This window comes from Nyctereutes procyonoides, unplaced genomic scaffold (assembly GCF_905146905.1).
Source record: "Nyctereutes procyonoides isolate TBG_1078 unplaced genomic scaffold, NYPRO_anot_genome, whole genome shotgun sequence".
In the NCBI taxonomy this organism is placed as follows: Eukaryota; Metazoa; Chordata; class Mammalia; order Carnivora; family Canidae; genus Nyctereutes; species Nyctereutes procyonoides.
The window spans coordinates 36222537-36243866 of record NW_026575020.1 but is presented as its reverse complement, the minus strand read 5'-3'; the positions used below and the strand labels follow the sequence as shown (position 1 = coordinate 36243866).

Sequence of the window (21330 nt, the reverse complement as noted above, 5' to 3'; positions counted from 1 at the left end):
GCTGCCCCCAAAGGAAGATTATAGATGCACCTAGCATTTGAGATTGCTTAGGATTTATCCCCTTCCCTTTAACATATGGAAAATGAAGCTTAGGACAGGGGCCCAGGTCAGGGAAACCAAGTCTGACCTGGAGTACTCTGGAGAGGATGCCATATAATATATACATAAACGGATTTGGAGGACTCCACAGCAGTCAGCAGCTCCCCCTCCTGTAGCTTTCACTTCGTTAAACACTTTTTAAAAAAAGATTTTATTTATTTATTTGTGAGAGAGTGAATGTGTGTGAGAAAAAGCATGAACAGGGGGAAGGGGAAGAGGGAGAAGCAGACTCCCTACTAAGCAGGAAGCAGGAAGCCGGATGTGGGACTCAATCCTAGGACCCTGGTATTATGACCTGAGCAAAGGCAGACGGTTAACCGACTAAACCACCCAGGTGTGCGAGCAAACACACTTTTAAAGAACCTCCTGTGTGCAAAGCCCAGAGGAAGGCACTGTAAATCTAAGACCAGAGCATCAGTTTAGGAAAAATGAACTAATGATAAATACTATTTACTGAGAGCCCCCTGCAGGCACAGGGCTGAAGGTGGGACCTGGGCTATCCTACACATTGAACACTGTCAGAGAGGAGATTGAGGCTTGGAGAGGTTCACAAGGCCTACCCACCTGCAAACTCACATTCCATCAAGATTGTTTCAGGGACCCCTCCAAAATTTCTATATATGGGAGGAGCCTATGGGAGGTCAGGTTTTTTGGAATGGAAACTTCAAGATCTAGTTCTGTTTATTTGGGGTAACAGCCTCTTGGCACTGTCAAGGATATCTTCCTTTCTTTCTCTGTTCTTTCCTTTCTTCCTTTGATCTGTATGTTTTTATTTTTTTTTTTAAGATTTTATTTATTTATTCATGAGAGACAGGCAGAGACACAGGCAGAGGGAGAAGCAGGCTCCATGCACCGGGAGCCCGACGTGGGATTCGATCCCGGGTCTCCAGGATCGCGCCCTGGGCCAAAGGCAGGCGCCAAACCGCTGCGCCACCCAGGGATCCCCCCATGCATATTTTTTTTAATGCAAATTATTACGGGTGCAATTTGGGTAATAAGGCACCTCCTCCCCCCCACCCCTCCTCTTTTTACCCAGTGGAAAACCTGCAGAACGCTCGCTTTTCAAAGTCCTGCCGTCAGCCTCTAACCGCACTGGTTCGCGCGCTGGAGGCAAGAGAGGCGCGGCGCGGAGGCTCTAAGTCCGAGAGGTCCTGCCACGGACCCAAAAGTCAACTGAGATCAGCCGCCCGCGGGGCGGGGCGGGGCGGGGCGGGGCGAACCGGCCGCGGGGCGGGGCTAGCGGCGGCCCCGCCCCGGGCTCCCGGAAGTGACGTGTGGGGACAAAGGCAGCGCGCGCCGCGAGGTGTCGCGTCTGTCCGCGGTCTGTCGGAGCTGGTGGTGGGCTTGTGGGGTCTTCGCCGCCGCCGCCGCCGCCGTCTTCCCCATCCTCTTTCCCGTCCTCTTCTCCCGGGTCCCGGGAGCCCCCGCCCGGGGTGAGTAGCGCGCGGCGGAGCGGGGAGCGGTGGCCGCCGGGGGAAGGGAGGCCCCGGCCCCCAACTGCCTCGGCGCCCTGAGGCCCCGGCTCGTCACGTGACCCGGCGCGAGCTGCCCGAGCCCCACGTGCGGGCTCCGGGGTGGTCGGACCTGGGCCACCGGTGGCGGCGGGTGGGGGAGGAAGGTCGAGGCGGCCGGACCCTGGACGGGGCACTCCCCCGGGGGTGCGTCCGGGGACCGTAGCTAGGCCCTTTCCCATCTGAGCCTCAGTTTCCCCTGTGAGAAACGGGGATTAAGGAGAGCACGCACTCGGAGGGTAGGTGTCAGGATTCAGTAAAATGCTCAGGTCAGAGCCGGGCACAGTAGTGCCCGTTGCGTGGGAGTCGCTATCGTATTTCACCTTGGACCCGGCTCCCGTTCCAGCTCCCCACTGGTGCCACTCAGAAGGCAGCTCTCCGCGAGAGCCCTTGGAGCCAAGGTCAGCCTGTTGGCCCAGGGGCTGCCAGATCGAACCAGAGGCCCAGGCTCTGCTGCCCATCAACAGCGGGATCTCTCTGGGATAGAAACAGCTGGTGTCAGAGGCCCTGGCAGTGGGGCGGGTGGGTCTTGTACAAGGTCTGAATGTGTAGAATGATTGCCCAGAGAGAGAGATGATCCCCTGGGGGATGGGGGCCTTGACTGTGTTAAGGGGTCTGAATTCCCTCCTTCGCTGTTCTTGGTTTCCTGTGTGTGTTTGTGTTAAGGCACAACACTCCTTTAGTGGAATGGCTTTCTGTCGGTCAGCTGGGGCCTGGGGGAGGGTTGGAGGTACATGCAGAATGCTTTGGTGGGGACCAGAAGCCATAGGGTCACAGAGGTAGCATCTCCAGAATCTGCACTGTTTCTGTGCTGGAACAGATGGGAAGCTCACTCCCCTCCACTGCAGGTTTGCAGAGCTGTTTGTCTGCTGGACCGACCCCCCAGCATAACAGTAGTGATCCCTTAGGTGTTTCCAGCACTCTACAGTTCATAAGGCATATCACTGCATTATTCCCGTTTGATCTCTACAATTGGCAGAGAGAATTGATGAGAATTTCATTTGACAGAGATTTCTGAACTTGAGATAATATGTACCTGCCACTGTACAGATCACTTGATGCTTTCACACCGACCTGTGACGATTGTCACAGCGTTTCTGTAAAGTCAACATTGCTGTTTCCATTTTATAGATAAACTTAACTGAAGTTAGGTGTCTTATCTGAGATTAGACGGCCAGAGAAAAGCAAAGCCAGGATTCAGATGTGGTTCATTTGACTCTACCAGAGCCCCATCTCTCCTCCTCCATCTGGCCTTTTTTCGTCTTGTTTACTTCCTCCTTCCCTTTCTTTTTCATAGAGCACCTTGCCATTCCCATATGTCCAGCTGCTGTCACAGATCCAGGGAGAACAGGCCCTGTCCAGTAGGCTGCAAGAGGGAGGAAGTAATGTCAAGCAGGCTCTTGCCTCCTGTTGCTTCCAGGTTTTTTCTTATTGGCTGGTAAATGAGGAGGATGTGATGCCTCCCCAAAGCACTGATGGTGACAGTTCAAACACCATTTTTTTCCATGGACCCTGGGAGAAGTAGTAGCTGGGGCGGCTGCCTAACCACCTTGGAGGGAAAGAGGAGGTGGCTGCATGACCATGAATGATGGACAACACGTTCTACCTGCTGAAGAGCATAGTCCACTGTGAACAAAAGGCTTCTCTTCCCATCCAAGCTAGCTAAGGATGCACACAAAGCCAGATTGTGTCCAGGCCTTTTCCCACCCCTGCAGCCACATAGCTCCTCACCACAACCTGGGCAGAGTAAAGGAGGGCTTACTGCTATTTGACTGACAACCCCACTGTTCCCTTGGACTCCTAGGGTCCTCTTTCCCACTCTGATCTGGACACTGGGAGATAAAGTGTAGACAGGGCCCCAAGGAGTCACGTTTACTAATTAATCAGCTGTTGGAACAAATGTCAAAATCATACTTGCCTTTATTTCCCATCCTGGATGTTCCTCCCCTGGCTTGTTCCTAGAATCTGCCTGTAAGTGGAGTTCTTGTAAATTAGATTATTCAGAGGACCTTGACATTTAAAGAAATCATGTTGTAAGGCTTTTGGTAAAGCAAAAAATTACATTGTCAGTAATGGCTTTCAATGTTACCAGTTTTGAATGGTTGGATTTTTGTAAGACTTTTTCAGAAGTGGAGAATGTAACCACATAAAGCTCATTCTTTGAATCCTTCAACAATTAGCAAACCCCCACCTTGTATCAGGTGCTGGGCTAATGGGGTATGAGGTCCTGTCCCTGTCCCCAAGAAGCTTGCTTTCTTGGAAGGGAAGGCAGACAGGCAAAGAGAGTACAGCCAGGTGAGTGGCCCCACATTTATTCTGTTCATGTAGTGGGGATTGAATTTTTTGTTGAATGCCTGTATGCTACATGGGATGCAAGAGAAATAACAGTGATGCATCTCAGGATATTGCCACTGTTTTTCTAAGGAGCTCCCAGGCTGGTGGGGAGACAGATATGAAGACAAAACCAGCAGTTTGCCAAGACTGGCGGGCAGTGATGGGGACGGAGTTGGTGTTGCTGAGCTCCCGTCTGAGTGCTGAGTAGGAGCTCTGCTGGCATGCTGTGGAAGAGCTGGCTTTGATGCCATCTGTCCTGGGTAATGGTGGAGAGGCTGTGACATGGTGGCTGTGGGTCCTGTTGATGGGGGCTGGGCAGCCCCAGACTGAGCTTTGTGGTGACATTCAGGCTGGTGGCCCTCTTTCCTGTCAGCTGTCCGGGAAGTACAGTGATCTCCATTCTACCAGCTGGCACTTCTGGGTGTTGGCAGGTTTCTGTGTTCTCTGGCTTACCATGTGACTCAGGGCTGGAGCGGAAGTTCATTCCTGTTGAGCTGTGTGCCACTTTCTCTCTACTGTGTGGAGGAATAGCCTCAGGTGCTAGGACACTGGTGTGGGACATGGCGGTGAGCCAGGGTGAGGGGATGCTATATTTAGAACCAGGGCCCCCCAGCCTGTTACCCCAAAGGGCTCTTCGATTGACACAGTAGTTGGAACTTGCCTTCACTGCAGTCCCAGGCTCTTGTACCTGAACGGAGAAGCTAGAGTATCAGTCTGAGAGCTGATTCAAGAATCTGAAGGGGCGGAAAAAAAAAAAAAAAAAAAAAGAATCTGAAGGGGATTGAAGGACTCTCCACACAGCAGAAGGGCTCCAGAGGACGGAAACAGTGACAATCACAGATCTAAGAACTGGACCTGCTAGGGCATGTGGATGCTGTCGCTTTTCTTCTGATTCCTCAGAGGGCTAGTGTGTGGCCTTGTCCCTGAGGAACATACAAATCCAGGAAGAAGCCAGGGGTTGGGGAGGAGGACCCTCCCCTGATGCCCCTACTGGCTAGCTGGGTTCCCTAGAAAGGGCTGACCTGGTGGAAGCAAGATTGCACCAGTGAGGAGCATTCCTGAGTTGTTGGGTGGAATTGGGCCTGCCGCTTCTGGAAGGCTCCTTGTCTTCTAGGACAGGTTCAGAGTACAGTTGTGCGTTGGGGACTAGTAACAAACATGGCCAATGAAAATTCTGTCCTAGTCAGAATATATTGAGGGCTGTATGCTTGTCCTTAGGGCACTTTTCTGTTTCCCATCTGATTACTTCTCTTGAAACCCTTAAAGCATTCGTGCATCCTCGGGGTTTTTTTACTTGTTTTTGAACACTATTCTGGGGTTCCACATGAAGCTTTCTGTGTTATCCCATCTTCCAGGAGTCCTGTGACCCCTGCACTGAGGGACTCCTGTGGGCTCAGTGCTGGGGACACAGTGGTGAAAAGGCAAGGTCATGCCTCTGGAGCTTCCATCCCACTGGAGGCTAGACAGTAAGTAAACAGTGTAATATAGAAATATACATTCTGATGGCAGGAAAATGTGGGGATTGGATCGAGGTGTTGGAGGAAGCCACTCTCGCTGGGCTGCTCCTGGAGGGCCTCTGGGGATGTGACCCCTGAGCTGAGAGCCTATGATGGGAATGTGCCCCTGTTGTTATCTTCCTACAGCGCTGCTGCTCCTTATCCCAACTGCCAGGGTGGCTCCTGCTGTTCCCACTCTGCCAGTTGGTCCCACCCAAGCTTATATCCCGGCATACCTTGGGTCCTTCAGAAACTCTCAGCTCATTGGTTTTCCATTACCAACAGGCTAGACCCATGGCCCCCAGCCTGTTGCTGGAGCCTCCTGTACCCAGGACCAGTCTGCCCATCTAAGCTCATCTCCCCATAATAACCCTCTTCCTCTGCATTCCAGTCAGCCCAGGCCATCACAACAGTCTTCTGGGTGACACACGTGCCCTGCCCCCTCTGTGTCTCTTTGTGCTGCCCCCCTCCCAGCATTACTTGTCTTCCAGGGACTAGCTCAGGTTGCCTTCTCTCAGCTGCTCCCCTGTCTGCCATTTGGAAAGGAATCCTCCATTCTTTAAGTTTCCATAGTACTTTTGGCTCAGTGCAGACCCATTTTGATGCATGCAGATGCCTCAGTGTAGAGATCTGACCCTTCGGTCCCTCCCTGGCATGAGTGGCTGGGTGTGGAGCTGCCAAACCCTCCCCTCTCCCAGGCCCAGGCTCTTGCTTTGTCATTGCCTCTCCACCTGTTCTGACAAACACCCTCTTGTTGCATCTGCTCTCACTCTCGCCCTGGAGTCCACACAGCTTGTCAACCGAGTTCCAGAAACATACATCTATTGTCACTTCCCTGCTAGACTCTCGATTAGTTTAAGCTCCCTGCTCTTTAGCGAGGAGTCTAATCTACAGATGTGCTCCCCTGACTATGTATTTCCAGTTGCAGGGGCTCTCTATGTGCTTTTCACGCCTTTCTTCCTGGAGCAGGCTTGCCTGGTTGGCTTAGTGAACCCTTCCTCATCCTTAGTTTTAGCTGATGGTCATCACTCCTCAGGGAAGCGCTTCCTCTGGGGTGTGTTGTGCTTATGTCTTGTACTTGTCTGCAGCCCTGCACAGTTGCCATTGTGTGCATGGAGCTATAGAGAGTCCTGGCACCTTAACAAAGGACCAGACCCCACAGCGAGCTTCATTCTGTGCTCTAGAGTGAGAGGGAGGCATGCAGATTCCCCAGAACCCTCCCACAATCAGCTGGAACATCCACTGTGGAAGGTGGGGTTCCCTGCTTCACTTTCCTCAAGTGTAGATTGGGGGTTCTCGATACCCTAGAGTTAGAAGCCATCGGGTCAGGTGTCCTGTATAGTAAGGAAAGGACTAGAAGCCCAGGACTCTGGGTCTTCTCCTCTGATACAGAGGTAACTTTGCAAAATGTCTTGAATACGAGAGACAGCACTGTCATCCAAGGAATAGGAGCAGTTTTGGGGACACTGGACATCTCTCTGCATTGGATAGGGTTACATGACCAGTGAAGCGTTGGGTGAGACTGGGGCCCTTGACTTGGCTGATTTGCTTTTTTTTTGTTGTTCAGGAGGCACTGCTGCTGGGTTTGGTGCCCGAGCTGACTCGGTTGGTGACAGCATGACAAGTGAGGTGATAGAAGATGAGAAACAGTTCTATTCAAAGGCCAAGACGTACTGGAAGGAAGTCCCGCCCACAGTGGACGGCATGCTCGGGGGGTATGGCCACATCTCCAGCATCGACATCAGCAGCTCCCGGAAGTTCCTGCAGAGGTTTTTGAGGGTAGGCAGGTCTGGTGTGCTGTCCAGGAACAGAGGATGTGGCCCTGGTGGCCCTCCCTGTTCTGCATGGGGCGCCACTTTTCACACGGATCACCACAGGGTTTTTGGTTATCTGTTGGCGTCGACCACCCAGGCCTCGAAGGCTGGGGCGGGGGCAGCATGTAGACTGGGGCCTCTGTCTCAGGGTTGTCAGATGGGATCTGGTCACTGTGCGAGGGTTTCCGGCACCAGCACGGAGTCTCACTTTAACCGTTCCGTTTTGTCTGGATTGAATCCTTCACTCTCTTGCCATGTTTGCGGGCTGTTGGGCTGTAGGTGCTGGCTGTTCTGCTGAAGGCGGGCTCCTAGTTGTTCACCTGCCCTGCCCTCCTCTGTGCCAGGCTGGCGTGTGCCCAGCTGTGGCCTCCCCTGGTGAGCATCAGAGGCTGGTGCTTGCTCCTCATTCTACCTGATGTCTCTCTGCCCACTTTCAGTCTTCCATTCTTTCACTGCTTAAATTTTTTCCATCCTGTTGTTTTAATGGGGCTCTGGGAGTGAGAGGAGATAAATGCACCTATTCAAATTACCCATCTTTAAGTGGAAGTCGGCTTTCATTTTAGACAGGTGGCCCAGGACAGGCACAAGGTGTGCTCCTGCCCACTGGCGACCCCATGTGTGCTAGCCCACAGCCTACATGCCTGGTCCTTACTGGAGTGACCTTGGGAGCGTGGGAGGAACAGCCCTTCTTAGGGACAGGGTCCCTCGGGCTTTTTGAGCCTTCCTTACGGAGTCTGTGCCTTCTCTGCTTCTTAGGAAGGCCCAAACAAGACGGGCACCTCCTGTGCCCTGGACTGTGGAGCCGGCATAGGCAGGATCACCAAGAGGCTGCTGCTGCCGCTCTTTGGAGTGGTAGACATGGTGGACGTGACAGAAGATTTTCTGGTTAAAGCCAAGACGTATCTGGGGGAAGAGGGCAAGAGGGTGAGGAACTACTTCTGCTGCGGCCTCCAGGACTTCAGCCCCGAGCCGAACTCCTACGATGTCATCTGGATCCAGTGGGTGATAGGTGAGCTTTCCCCAGCCCTCTCCACCTTCCACACACCTCCTGCCACAGAGGTGGTCCCCCCGGAGTCCTGGAAGCCACTGCCCCCAGGGCACCTGCAGCAGGCAAGATGGCAGGGGTTTCTCTAGCCTTCCCTGGGCTCGCCATGACTGTGGAAGGCACTCCCTTAAAGTACACCTTCCATGTTTTATCAGTACCTTTTATGACCCGTTTGGGTGCAGTTTTTTTGTTGTTGTTAAAGATTTATTCATGAGAGACACAGAGGCAGAAACATAGGCAGAGGGAGAAACAGGCTCGCTGCAGGGAGCCCAATGTGGGACTGGTCCCAGAACTCTGGGATCATGCCCCAAGCTGGAGGCAGACACTCAACTGCTGAGCGACCCAGGTATCCCTGGGTGCAGTTTTTTGTTGAAAAAATGGAAATGACCAATAACTTACCGCATTCAAAGAACTTGGAAATGAGTTTTTATAAGTAAATGTTTTTTATTAGAGGAAATATTGAAGCCTTGGCTACTCCTGCTGTTCACAGTGAGTGAGCCATGCTTTACCGTCCATCCTGCACCTACTTAGCCTAGCAGCACACCCAAGGCACTCTTCCTGGGCTGCTGACTTGGCAGCAGGTGGGGGGGGGAGGGCACTGTACCAGCATTTGGCCACCCACTTCATACTCCATAACAGATACCACAGCCCTGCTGGGGACACACTGGGTCTGGCCCTATATTTTGTGGTCCCTAAAAGCCTATCTGGAGGTTTGTTTTGGTTTTTTTTTGCCTGTCTGGAGTTCTAATTAGGGAAGGAACCGTTTGGTACATTCCCCTAATCCAGGCCTCAAAGCAGGGGGATTGGCATGGAGCGTAGGTGTCAGGCAGGGCTCAGAAGTCGTCCACTCAGGGCGAAATCCCAGCTGTGTACTTTGTGACTGCTCTCTGGTGAGTGGCTTCTGAGCCAGCTTCCTCTTACATGGAATGGGATTTGGTAAGCTTCTCTGGACTGCTGAGAGCCAGGGAGGCCCTGTGTGTTTAGACAGCTCAGTAAGGCAGTGAGAGGAGGCTGAGAGCCATGCATGGCCAGTGACATATACGTGCTTGGCACCACTCCCTCCCTAGTGACCCCAGCCTCTGTTGTCCCCAGGCCACCTGACTGATCAGCACCTGGCTGAGTTCCTGCGGCGCTGCAAGCAGGGCCTGCGCCCCAATGGCATCATTGTCATCAAAGACAACATGGCCCAGGAGGGTGTGATCCTGGATGATGTGGACAGCAGTGTGTGCCGGGACCTTGACGTGGTCCACAGGATCGTCCGCAGTGCAGGCCTCAGCCTCCTAGCCCAGGAGCGCCAGGAGAACCTCCCTGATGAGATCTACCACGTCTACAGCTTAGCCCTGAGATGAGCGGGGGCTGGCAGGAAAAAGGGACCAGTGTGGGGTGGGGACTGGCAGCCGGGCAAGACCCAGAGGCTCCATGACGATGGTTTGGGAGTGTTGAGCAAGACCGCTAAATATACCTGTCTGCCGTCCATCACTAGACTCTTTTTCAAAAGACATAATGGGACCCAGTGAGGAAGGGTGCCCCTGAACGGAGCAGTGAGGCTGGAGCCTGGCTCTGCTGCTTCTCTGGGCAGTGCAGACTCGCGTGACTTCAGGGCCCCTGGTGCTCCCCACTGGGAATAGTGATCCCATCAGAAGTGGAGATTCCCTGGATCTCCCTTCTACCATCTGGCCTTCCAGCTGTAGGCCTGGCTGCCTTAAGAGGAAGAGAACTCTTGGTCATAGAGGACTTTTTTCCCTTGGGGGGAGGAGAGGAGTCGGGCCTGGAGCTGGCACTGTCACCCTGTTGCTACGGCGAGCCTGGGCAGGCCTGCTACCTCCTGCAGCTGCAGGGGATGTTTGCTTTCTGAGGCCTGTGTGATGGAGCCCTGGTGTCCCTAATGTGATCGTTACAAGTCTGCAGCCTCACTCCTGGCTGGGCCTGGCAGCTCCTCCTCGGTGAGCACTTTCAGTCAGAAAATAAATGGGTGAATCCTGTAATGGGAAGGCCCTAGCCAGTGTGGAGTGGTACTCTTTTTTAACTGGGACAGCAGTGCTGTGTTGTCCCCACCAGATGCTGCCATCCCCTAGTGCTTCTCACCTCTTAATGGCTGCAGTGGGAACCTTTATCTGAGGCTGGGGAAGGGTGAGGGGCCAAAATGTCACCTTGAAGGCCAAGAGAAATGTTTCACTTTATAATGTATCTTTAGTTGCCTCAGCTTGCTTCCCCAGCATTTACACAATTCATAAGGGCCCGTGTGCCTGGGACTCGGCTTTGTGAGGGCTCGGCCTGGGCAGTACAGTCAGCTTTCAGCAGTGTAGCTTTCTTCATCAGATGGACCCCTCACAAAATTGAGACATTTTGGAAAGGACTGTCTCTGGTCATGCAGAATTGCTTTTAGCAGAAGACACGGTCTCCCAAGGTCCCAGGTTTGGCACAGACAGCTGCCACCAGAGTCCAGTCCCATGCCTTGGTGGCTGGGCCGTGGGTGACCTGGTCCCAGAACGGCCAAAGGTGGCAGGGGTCAGCTCAGCTTTCTCCCTAGCCCACCAAAAGCACTTCTGTATGTGACATAATCTAGCATGAGGAGAGGCTGGGAGTGAAGGGCCTTGCAGGGTTGTCCCCCACAAGCCTACCATGCTTCCTTCTGGCTTTAGCTGGGCCCCGTGCAAGACAGACCAGCCTCCTGCAGCTCTCAGGAGGACAGAGACTCAAAGCTACCCTGCCTGATGCTCCCTGCAGACGAGGTGTACACTTGTCCCAAATCTACACCCTGTCCCTTTTCCCAATGTGGTTGAGACTTGGGGTTCTGGCAGACAGAAGCGGGGGCAGTCCCCCTGGAAGACAGAGTTTTTTTCCCACAGGAATGACCGCAGCTGCTGGGCTCCACCTGTGTTCTCGGTACACAGTAAGGATCAAGTCTCATCTCCCAACCTGTACCTTCCGGAAGACGGCCAGAAGGTTCTCCCCTAAGGCTGCCACAGGTACCAAAATCCACCAGCAGGCTGAGCTGCCCAGACCCTGCACCCTTCCATCCGGGAGTGGTCAGATGTCCTCTTCAACGGTACCACTATGCTCACTGAGGAGGTACCATTTCAGCCTGTCAGGCAGAGGTAGGGCTTTGACCTTCGCATCCACAGGCCAGGGCTGAAGATAGAGCCGGATGTAAACCCGACATAGGTGCTTGAGGGATGGAGGATAGCTCTCCAGCTGCCTCAAGGAGAAGTGAAGGGCCTGGATCTTCTCTGCTAGACTGCCCACAGGATGGATATCGAAGTTTTCAGGCAGCTGGAGTTTCTGGGAATTCGTCACCATGAGATCTAGGACGGTCTCAGCTTTGCGCAGGAGGTCCACGTGGCTCTCATCTTCAGCACAGCCTGGGTGGGAACAGAGCCTCTCAAAGATGATGTGGAAGCCAGACCAGCAGGATGCACCATGGAGGGAACAGTTATAGGCAGCTCCAGACTCCAGCAGGAAGCGCAGGAGAGGGAAATGCAGTTTGAAGCTCTTGAGGCAGATGTGTGTGAGGGACTCATGGGCTGGGCACTCGCTGGGGTCAGCCCCATGGGCCAGGAGCAGCTGTGTGACTTGGAAGCAGAAGCGGCTGATCATCTGGGCCTCTTCTTTGTCCCCTCCCACCGTCTCACCAAGCAGGAAGATGATGCAGGTGAACACAGTGTCCCCGTCTTTGGTGGTAGCCTTCACATCTGCCCCTACAAGAGCCAGTCAGGAAAAGAGAAAACAGGAGAAGGTCTTAAACCCCTGCAAAGTAATGCTTCATGTTTAATGGTGGGAAGAAAGAGAAGGGCCTGGGAACAGCTTGTGGACCAGCCTCACCTCCTTCCAGTAAGAGCCGGATGTTCTCAGTATTATAGATCTGCACCCCGTCACTGCTGGCCAAAGCATGGAGCAGAGCAGTCTTTCCTATGGAAGGAAGAGAATGAGGAGTGTGGACCAGGAAACCAAGGTCAGGACCACCCCTCAGGTGCAGGGGACACCACACAGGATGAGAAAGTGGACTTTGTTTTGTTCTCAAGGATTTTAAGTAATCTTTACACCCAACATGGGGCTTGAACTCACAACTCTTGAGATCAAGAGTCACATACTCTACCAACTGAGCCAGCTGGGCACCCCCAGAAAGCAAACTTTAAAAAGGATCAACTTCTCAGCCAAGGTGGAGGGTGATGGGTTTCTAGTCATTCCCTTTCCACCCACACAGAACCAAGAGCAGAGTGGCCAGAAGACGTGGGATATTTCTGGACACGCAGATGCTGCTACCTGAGACCTGGGCTGAGTCTCTGCCAAGAAGTGCTAACTCTGCCTCAGAATCTGACCACATGCATGCCCTACTTCCTCCTACAGACAGACCTCAAGGGGCTGGCATGGGGCCAATGGCTGCACCACTTCCTGAAAGCTTCTGCAGGTCAGCAAAATGCAGCAAAATCTAGCCTGCACGCCTAGCCACTGTCCTGGGGTGCTCTGGCTTTCCCTCGCAAAGCACCCAGTGCCAGGTGCCCTGCTTTCCTGTGGGAGGCACCCACCATGCTTGTCAGCCGCGTTGACGTCTGCTCCAAGATCCAGGAGGCGCTGCAGGCAGGGCAGGCGCTCGGGCTCCTCACTGGCCAGGTCCAAGGGGCTGCTCTCATGGATCTGAGCCAAGAAAGCATAGCTGAATGGGCCTGGGGGCCTGTGAGGCTGCCCATAGCCCCCCACTCACCACATCCCTGCTTCAGAGCAGGCTGGACCCGGCCCTTACCCGGTCCCTCCGGTTAATGTCGGCCCCGTGGCGCACCAGCAGCTCCACCATGTCCGGCTGGTTTCGCAGGACGGCGATGTGCAGGGCCGTGTAGTAAGTGACAGGGTCTGCAGGCACAGACACAGCTCGTCTAAGTCCTATCGGCCCCAGCCCTCTTCCCTGAGGAGACCCAGGCTTCTGTCACCATGAGGGGTCAGGACAGAGCCATCCTCATCAGGTGCCAGAGCGCAGGCTCTGGAGTCAGACCTAGGTCAGGATCCTGGGGGCATCCTAGTGGGCGCAGCACCTCACCTGTCTGGGCTTTAGTCTCTTCTGTAAAATGGAACCGTAAGGGGGCCTCTTCTCAGGCTGCTAGGAGAAGCACCCGGAGTGACAGCTTCTGAAGCCTGGTAGTAACAGCCACATCCTCGAAGCCAGTCTCCAAATGACTGACTTCCTAACAGGCCCCGTGCCCCTCAGCTCCTCAGCCCTCCAGGAGCCTAGCACCCTCTGAGCCTGTCCTCAGAGGGGAGGGGAGGCGTGCCTGGCCATGTGCTGTGTTGGCTCAAAGACCAACTCAGTCACAGGTCAGCCCTGTATGTCTCCTGGCTGACCCTGCCCACCCTGGTAAGAAGGCCAGAGAAGTAAACTGGCTCCATCCCCATCCCCTGGCTCTCTGGGCTAGAAGCTAACCCAGCCCTGTTGTGATTTACACCCAGTGTCACTTCTGTGTTTTTCCCTCTCCTGTGGCATGAGCAAAAATGCGAGATGGCTCTGAATAAGTGGCAGAAAATTGCTCTCCCTGAGCTCTGGGCATAGTGCCAGCAACCACATTTTCATGTTAATGGAACCCAGGATTTAGCTGGGCAAGTGTGCTGATCAATCACATGGTGGAAGCAGCAACCAACTCACCCTTGAAGCAGAGGTGGTAAGAGCCATCTGAAAGCCCACAGGGGGATGGGGTTCCTTAGTCACCACCCATGGAAGAAATAAGGAAAGTGGCTCCCAGGAGAACAGGAGAAGCAGTGCCTGAAGGCTTGGCTCCCCACCCAAGGCAGAGCCCCACTTAAGCCACCTATCCACCCCACCCCCAGCCCCTCTGGGCTCCAGCTGACCTTCAAAGTTGAGGTTGGCCCCATTGCGCAGGAGAACATCGGCTGCCCGGGTCAGTCCCAGTTCGGCCATCTTCAGCAGGGCATTGCTCACACCTTCCTGGTAAAATGGAGAGTGGGCCTTTCTCTCCAGCAGCTCGGTGAGAACAAGGATTCGGCTCTCCTCGCTGGCAACATAACTGGGCCTGGGGCAGGAGAGAGGTGGACCAGTTGGGGTGGGGGTGGGGGATGGCTGTAGGACTAGCTAGCCTGCACACCCTGTGGGTGGGTGGTCTGCTGTCATCACCCCCAGGGAGGATCCTGGTTCTGCGAGGGCAGGAAGTCTCTTTGGAAAAAGGCCAGTGGTATAGCAAGCTGGATCTTTTAACTTCAGATGACTCCTTGCGTTTGCTAAGAACTGGGGCTGTCTCCAGCCTCCTCTCCAGTTGCCCAGACAGTCTGGTCCCTGGATTGAGTACAAAGATTCACAGCTATGGTGCTGGGCCTGAAGGGGAGCCTCTGCAGCCAGGTGCAAGAAGCAGACATTGGCACCCTTTCCCCTGACACTGACTGTCCCTGAGCTGCAGAGGAGGCCAGACCAGGCAACCGCCACAGCCAGGGCAGCCCAGGCCCTCCTGTGCTCACACTCAGATGTCTAACCCCCCAGGCCCCAGAAGGCTGAGTGCACACTTGGCCCTTCACACCCCAGCACCAACCCTACCTGTCTTCCAGCACTGACCTCCAAGAGCTGCTGTGGCTTTCTCCAGAAGCTCAGGCCTGCAGGCAGCTCCTTCACAGGCCACCACCTCTGGGTGAGGCCTCGCTTCCTCACCAATGCTCCCTACTCCCCTTAGCCTCACCCCTCTGGGACCCTTCAGTTGTCAGAATCAAAGTCCGACCCCCTGCCTGGACAGGATTCCGACTGTTTCCCCAGCCTGGGAGGGTGCCCGGTGCTCCACGGATACACAGCAAAAAATTCTGGTACTAGGAAAGGCCACACAGCACACCCTTTGCTGCCCCGCCCTCACCCTCACAGCAGCCTTAAAGTTAAGGAGACATCTCACACTGTTTTCAAAACAAGCCTCAAAGCCAACAGCAGCGAAGACGCATGAAACCCACTGGGTTTGAAATCCCAAGGGATTTCCCAGAAACACGCCTGCTTCGGCTCTCTCTGCTCTTCTCTCCATTACACCGAATGGACACACACCCGACTAGTGACCGTCAGTCTCTCCCCTCTGAAGTATGAGCATCACCGAGGCTGGGGGTTTCCTTTAGCTCACTGACGCATCCCCGAATACCTTTCCCACCTGCTCGTCTATGTAAGATGCAAACTCAGCTACAGAATTCAGTTTCGCACTGCTCTCGGGTAAAAACTGAGGCCCGCAGACTCCTCCCTGCTCCCTTGCAACTGGCAGGCAGGGCCGAGGGTGGGGCATCGAGGCGCAGGCCCCGCCGGCACCCCACCCTCCCGGCCTCCCGGCGCGGGCCTGGAGCACTCTCCACCCTGCAAGGGGCAAGACCTGGGCCAGGTGCAGGAGCTCAAAGCAACGCAACTCCGGCCTCCGCCCGCCTCTGCATCGGTACAGCGGGGACACAGCCACCCCGACCCCCGCCACGCCTGTGGAGATCATTAAGGGGGGCAGCGCCGGGTCGGCCGCCGGCGGCAGCGAAGCTACTTACCCGTCCAGGGGCTCCTGCCGCTCGGGGTCCTGGATCCCCAGGGAGCCCAGGATCGCATCCACCAGCGGCTGGTACTCGAAGATGATCCTCCGGAAGCCGTGCAGGAACGGCATCGCGGCGGCCTCGGCGGCGGCAGGGCGGCCGCACCTTCCACGGAGGCCGAGGTGCCGACCAGGCGCGTCCCGGCGGCGACGGGCTCGACCTGGCTCCTGCGGGACCAGCCCCCGCGCCCCGCCGGCCCGCCGCCCACCCGGCTGCTCCGCGGCGGAAGTGCGAGGGTCACTTCCGGCCGCTCCGGCTAGGGAAGCGGCGGGCGGCCACAGCGCCCCCTGCGGGCTGGGAGGGCCGCGGCGCGCCCCGGAGCGCGAGCCGGAGCGCGAGCCGGAGCATCCGGGGGGCCAGCCCCGGCCGAGTGGGGGTCGCGGGTTTGCCGGCACACGGGATCCCCGCCCGGCGCTGCGATCCCGCCCGCCGCCGCTGGGCGCCGTCCGAGCTCCGCCCATTGCGCTCCCCGGCCGGTCGCTGCCCAAATTCCCGGGCGGTAGAGGTGCCTGGAGCCCCGGGCGGCGCCCCCGGGTCAGACCTCCCTGCGGCCGGGCCTGGCTCTCGCCTCCCGTCACGCAGGTGGACGCGCACCCACCACAGTTCCGTACTCTCCCCCGCAGCTCCTGGCCCTGCAGGCCGCCAGCTCCTTCCACTCTCCGCCTCGATGGACCCCGTGAACCTGAATTACTCCCCCGTAGGACGGGTAATCGTACCCACCGAGGGCTGCTGGGTCGGGAGCTCGGCCGGTGTCAGGGCGTGGCGGCCGCAGGAAGGAGCCCGAGGCTGGGGCCTCTTGCCCTAGGTCATCCGCTGCGACCTCCACCCCCTGGGGTCCCACATCGGAGCCCGGCCGCCCTCCCGGACTCCAAAGCCCTTCCTCGAGAGCTGTGCGGTCGCGGTCCCGGCCTCGCACCCCCGCCACGCGCCCTTGGGCTCTCTCCCATCCGGCACCTGCCTCGGGCGAAAGTTGCTGAGTGAAGGAGAAGAGGTCTAGAGAGCCGTTCGAAGACAGTCTTCCTCCCCCACCACGGGCAGAACAGACGTACCCGGGAAACCCAATCCTAAGCGTCTGGCTACAGGGGCCCAGCAGGGGCCAGTCTGCAGCAGGGGCTGCATAATTAATTCTTGCTGTTATTGTTAAGTTTGCAAGGTTGCTGCACAGATCAAATGACAAGCTATCAAAACCTCCATTGACACCCAAAACACCTGTTTGCCTCTGCCTCTGTTGCCTGGAAGGGCCAGAAGGAGGGGTGGGAGGGGTGGGCAGCTTGGACTTGGCCGGAGGGGCTCCAGACCACCGGGTCCATGCCTCCCAGCACACGCTTGCCTTGATTCTCACTCCAGGAAAGTGTGTCTGTGTGAAGATTTTATCTATTTGAGAGAGAGAGGGAGAAGCAGGCTCTCCGCTGAGCAGGGAGCCCAATGCAGGGCTTGATGCCAGGACCTCAGGATCAGGACCTGAGCTGAAAGGCAGACGCTTCACCAACTGAGCCCAGGCACCCCAAGAAGTGTCTTTGTGAGCGACATTGAGAAATTTTGCTCACACTGATCTGGAGCTTTCCATCTTATCCCATAAAATCAGAAGATTGGGTACCTGGGCCCAAATTCCCATCTGGCAACAGCAAGCATCTGAGTGGGGCACTTGCTCCAGTGTGCCTCAATCTCCCCAGGTGTTAGTCCCCCCCCCCAGGGGAGGGGGCTGGGAATGTCTATCCCTCTTTGAAGTATCCACACCCTGCCTCTCCATCCTGAGGTCCTCAGTGGTGTGGCAGCTGATAGGCAACCAGAGGCTTCTCAGCCCTTCCCATTTGATTCAGGGTCACTGGCTCCATGGCACAGGTCAGGGGGCCTGACTTGCTCCTGAGAATGTGGTGAGGAAGCCTTTTCGGATGGGGCCCAGCACAGACCTGGGGGGACCACATGGGCTGAGGCCCACTGCTACCTGGCTCCGCTGGTTTCCTAAGGCTGTCATAGGAAAGCATCGCAGGCTGGGCAGCTGGAAACAGCAGTGTATTTTCTCCCAGTTCCTGGAGCGAGAAGTCTGAAAGCAAAGCGTCAGCAGGCAGAGACTTAGCTCCATCCAAAGACTCTAGAGAAAGTTCCTTCCTAGCCTCTGCTGGCTCCTGGAGGCCCCCGGCTTTCCCCGGGCTTGTGGCAGCTCTGTTCCCATTTCTACTCCTGTGTTCACGTGGCCTTCCTCCCCATGTCTCCCAGATCTTGTTCTTTCTGACACCAGTCATTGGATTTAGGACCCACCCTAATCTCGTACAAATTCATTTTAACTCAATTACATTTTTGGGATGCCTGGGTTGCTCAGCAGTTGACTGTCTGCCTTCAGCTCAGGGCGAGATCCCGGGATCCAGGATCGAGTCCCACATCTGGCTCCCCTCAGCGAGCCTGCTTCTCCCTCTCTGCCTGTGTCTCTGCCTCTCTCTGTGTGTCTCTCATGAATAGATAAAATCTTTAAAAAGAAAAAAAAAACTTGATTATATTTGCAAAAATACCCTATTCCCCAATAAGTTCACCAGCAAAAGTACCAGAGGCTCTGATGCATGGACCCCCACCCTCCATGGCCCTCTGGTCTCGGGTCTCAGTTTCCTCACTGAAGGCCCTTCAGCTGACAATCTTGCAGCCCATGGTGTTGCTGGTGGGCTTTGCCAACAAGAAAGCTAATTATCTTGTGACCAATAAAGTAATGGTAATGAGTTAGCGGTTACTTACTGACCCTTTCTGATGTGCCAAGCTCTGTGCTAATCTCAGTCAACTCCATTAAGTAAATGATGGTGTTATACTATTTTTCAAACAAGGAAACAGGGCTCAGAGAGGTTTGGAGGCTCGCCTGACGTTGCACAGCTGGGTTGAGGGACGTGGGTGCCCCTCCCTCCATCTGGTGTTTAGGAGTGGAGTGACCCCGCAGCTCCTCTGGGTGTGGACCTGAGCGGGTCTGCAGAAACAGGGGTAAGGAGCTGATCCCTGCTCTGTCACGGCCCCTGGGCACCACACTGTGGAGCCAGGCCCCGCCGCCTGCCTGTCGCCCAGGCTCCTGTCTTTAGAAAACTCCTTGACCCCTGACCTCCCTCCTGTCAGCAAGGGCAACCTTGTTTCCTCCATCTGTCTCCCATTAAGGCTCTGTCACTCAGAGCCTCTGATTTAAGTTCCGAACCTTCTCTCTTCTTTCCTTGCCACTGCCTCTCACTGCTCTGCCAGCCTAGCCACTTCCTCCGCCTAATTCCAGGATTCCTGAGCAGCCTGGGGGTTCTGGAGCCAAGCCCCTGGTGCTCAGACTCTGGCTGGGTCTGCCCCCTGCCCCAGGGAATTTGGGAGTCCCTCTGACTATCTGGTGTACAGAGAGGGCTAACCTTAATATATAAAGAACTATTAAAAATCAATAAGAAGAAGGCAGAAACACTAACAGAAAAACATGCACAGGTGAGTCCCAAAGGTTGAAAAACTGTTAACCTCGAGGAGAGAAGTTTAGCCTCTCTGGCTGTCTGGCATCAGCAGGGGTAACAGCTGATGTGGGACTTAGCTCACGTGAGACTCTGCTCTATAGCAGTTGAACAAAGCCAGTCAGAGAAAGGAGGTACTATGTGATTTCCACTTAGGAAGAATTGGCGTGTGCGTGTGTGCACCCGTGTACCCGCGGGTACGTAAGCAGGGCTTTGTTGATGGCCCTATGCTAGGATGTTGGTGGCTCTTTCTGGTGCTGGGATCTGAGGAACTTTTATCTTTTTTTGTGTTTCTGTGTATTTTCTTCCTTTATATCAACGAGTGTCTTGCCGGTGATTCAAGACATTGAATCAGCCACAGGCGGGAAATCAGGCCCTGCATACTCCTCCTGTACCTAGGGTCGAAGAGAAGGCTGTGCACCCCAGAGCCAGGCCCCGCTCTGTCCACAAAATCCTTCTCCCAACACCGTCAAGTGACATCCTTCCCAGCATGCAGGTCACCTGCCCTGGTGGCCCCCCAGCCAATGGCAGCCATGGTGGAGTGTCCCGTGTCCCGTGAATTAGATTAGAGGCTCGATGTGCACGATCTCACTGACTAGTCATAAAACCCCAGGCAGGAAGGAGCAGCAGGATTCCCACATTGCGGTCCGAGGCTCAGAGGCCAGCGAGTTCCTGAGGGGCCCCATCAGGATTCACACCTGGAGCCTGGCTCTTAACCTCTCCCCGGAGCCACCCGTCCAGCCCCTGCCCTGCTCACACACTCTGGCTCACACACTCCTAGACCCTCACATGCTCAGGCACGCATACTCTCTCACACTCACGCATGTACTTGGGCCATGGACTCTCACACATGGTCCTGAAGGCTCACACGTGTGCGCAAACCGATGGCTACACTCATGAGCCATCCTCACACCCTGTACACTCTTGCCAACATATTCTCACACAGGCACATGCTTCCTCAGCCACCCTATTTAACCTCGCTCACACGGTCTCTCTCTCTCTCTATCACACACGTGCACACACGTGCACACACTCACACACACAGGGTGGGCAGCTCCGGGGAGGGTCTGGGCCTGCTCCATTCCCAGGACCCTCACCTCCCCAGACCCCTGTGCCCACAGCAGGGAGGGGTGTCAGCAGCCAGGTCTGTCCCTTTTAAGGCCCTCGATGGGGACATTGGGTGAAAGGCCCCCCCTTTCATTTCTTTTGATTTGGCCAAGGTTCCGTAAAGTGAGATGTTTGGACACGTGGCCACCCATCTGCAGGAATACTGCCTCCTCTGGTTTTTGGGCTGCCACCAGCCTCAGCCCCTGGCATGTCCTAGGGGCACCGAGGCACAGAGATGGAGGGTGAGGAGGATTGGTGATGGGAGCGGGGCCACAGTCATGGGACAGGTCACCCCCGGGGCTTCCTCCTGTCTGCCCTCCTTCAGCCCCCTCTTCCTCCCCCTCTCCCTTCCCCTTCCCCTCCCCCACATCCTGACCCCACCCTGACCCCTGACTCTCATGGCCAGAGCCTGCTGGGGGCAGGGGTGCTGCTTGGAAGGACAAGGCCTCAAGTCTCTGCTCCCAGAAGCTCAACCCTCTGTGGGCTCAGGGGGTAAACTGAGGGACAAGGAGGCCGGGAGGAGGAGGGGACAGTAGGATCTCGAGGCCAGGGAAGACTTCCCTGCCCCTCCCGCCTTCCATCTGTTCTCCTAAGAAGCCCCTGACACCCAAGACCCCCGGGTCGGCTGGCCAGAGCCCGCTCCAAGGGCAGCCTCCCCCGGACACGGTCCCTGCTCCACACAGATGCAGCAGGTGCTCCCTCAACCAGGCAAGTCCCAGGGGTGCTCTGTGAGTGCTGACCCCAGGTGGACAGGCTGCGAAGGTGCTTGGAGCCTGCCTTAGCTACTCCGGTTGCCACAACAAAATACCATGGGCTGGGGGGGTGGGGGTAGGGGGCTTACACAAGGGCCATTTATTCTTCAGGGTTCTGGAGGCTGGGGGTGGGGGGGCGTCCAGGATCAGGGTGCTGGCAAGGGACACTTCACCCTGAGGCCTCACT

At 55.8% G+C, this 21330-nt stretch overlaps 2 protein-coding genes across 5 annotated transcripts; one reads left to right on the top strand and one right to left on the bottom strand.

Annotated features, from left to right (window-relative positions):
* Positions 1-1387: 1387 nt before the first annotated feature.
* Positions 1388-10304, top strand: NTMT1 (N-terminal Xaa-Pro-Lys N-methyltransferase 1). Of its 4 annotated transcripts, none has more exons than XM_055332508.1 (4): positions 1388-1532; positions 7008-7219; positions 8011-8263; positions 9392-10304. In XM_055332508.1, the coding sequence occupies exons 2-4, from the start codon at positions 7058-7060 to the stop codon at positions 9646-9648; spliced, it is 672 nt and encodes a 223-aa protein (XP_055188483.1). In that variant the 5' UTR covers positions 1388-1532; positions 7008-7057; the 3' UTR covers positions 9649-10304. The 4 variants fall into 4 exon arrangements, with proteins under 4 accessions (XP_055188483.1, XP_055188500.1, XP_055188474.1 ...); XM_055332499.1 differs by lacking the exon at positions 1388-1532 and adding an exon at positions 4747-5410; XM_055332525.1 differs by lacking the exon at positions 7008-7219.
* Positions 10305-10464: 160 nt separating this feature from the next.
* Positions 10465-16059, bottom strand: ASB6 (ankyrin repeat and SOCS box containing 6). The gene is made up of 6 exons (XM_055332488.1): positions 15791-16059; positions 14135-14316; positions 13041-13147; positions 12826-12934; positions 12122-12208; positions 10465-11997 (listed from the first exon to the last, which is right to left on the bottom strand). Exons 1-6 carry the CDS (start codon positions 15901-15903, stop codon positions 11330-11332), a joined length of 1266 nt encoding a protein of 421 aa, XP_055188463.1. The 5' UTR covers positions 15904-16059; the 3' UTR covers positions 10465-11329.
* Between the last annotated feature and the right edge of the window lie 5271 nt (positions 16060-21330).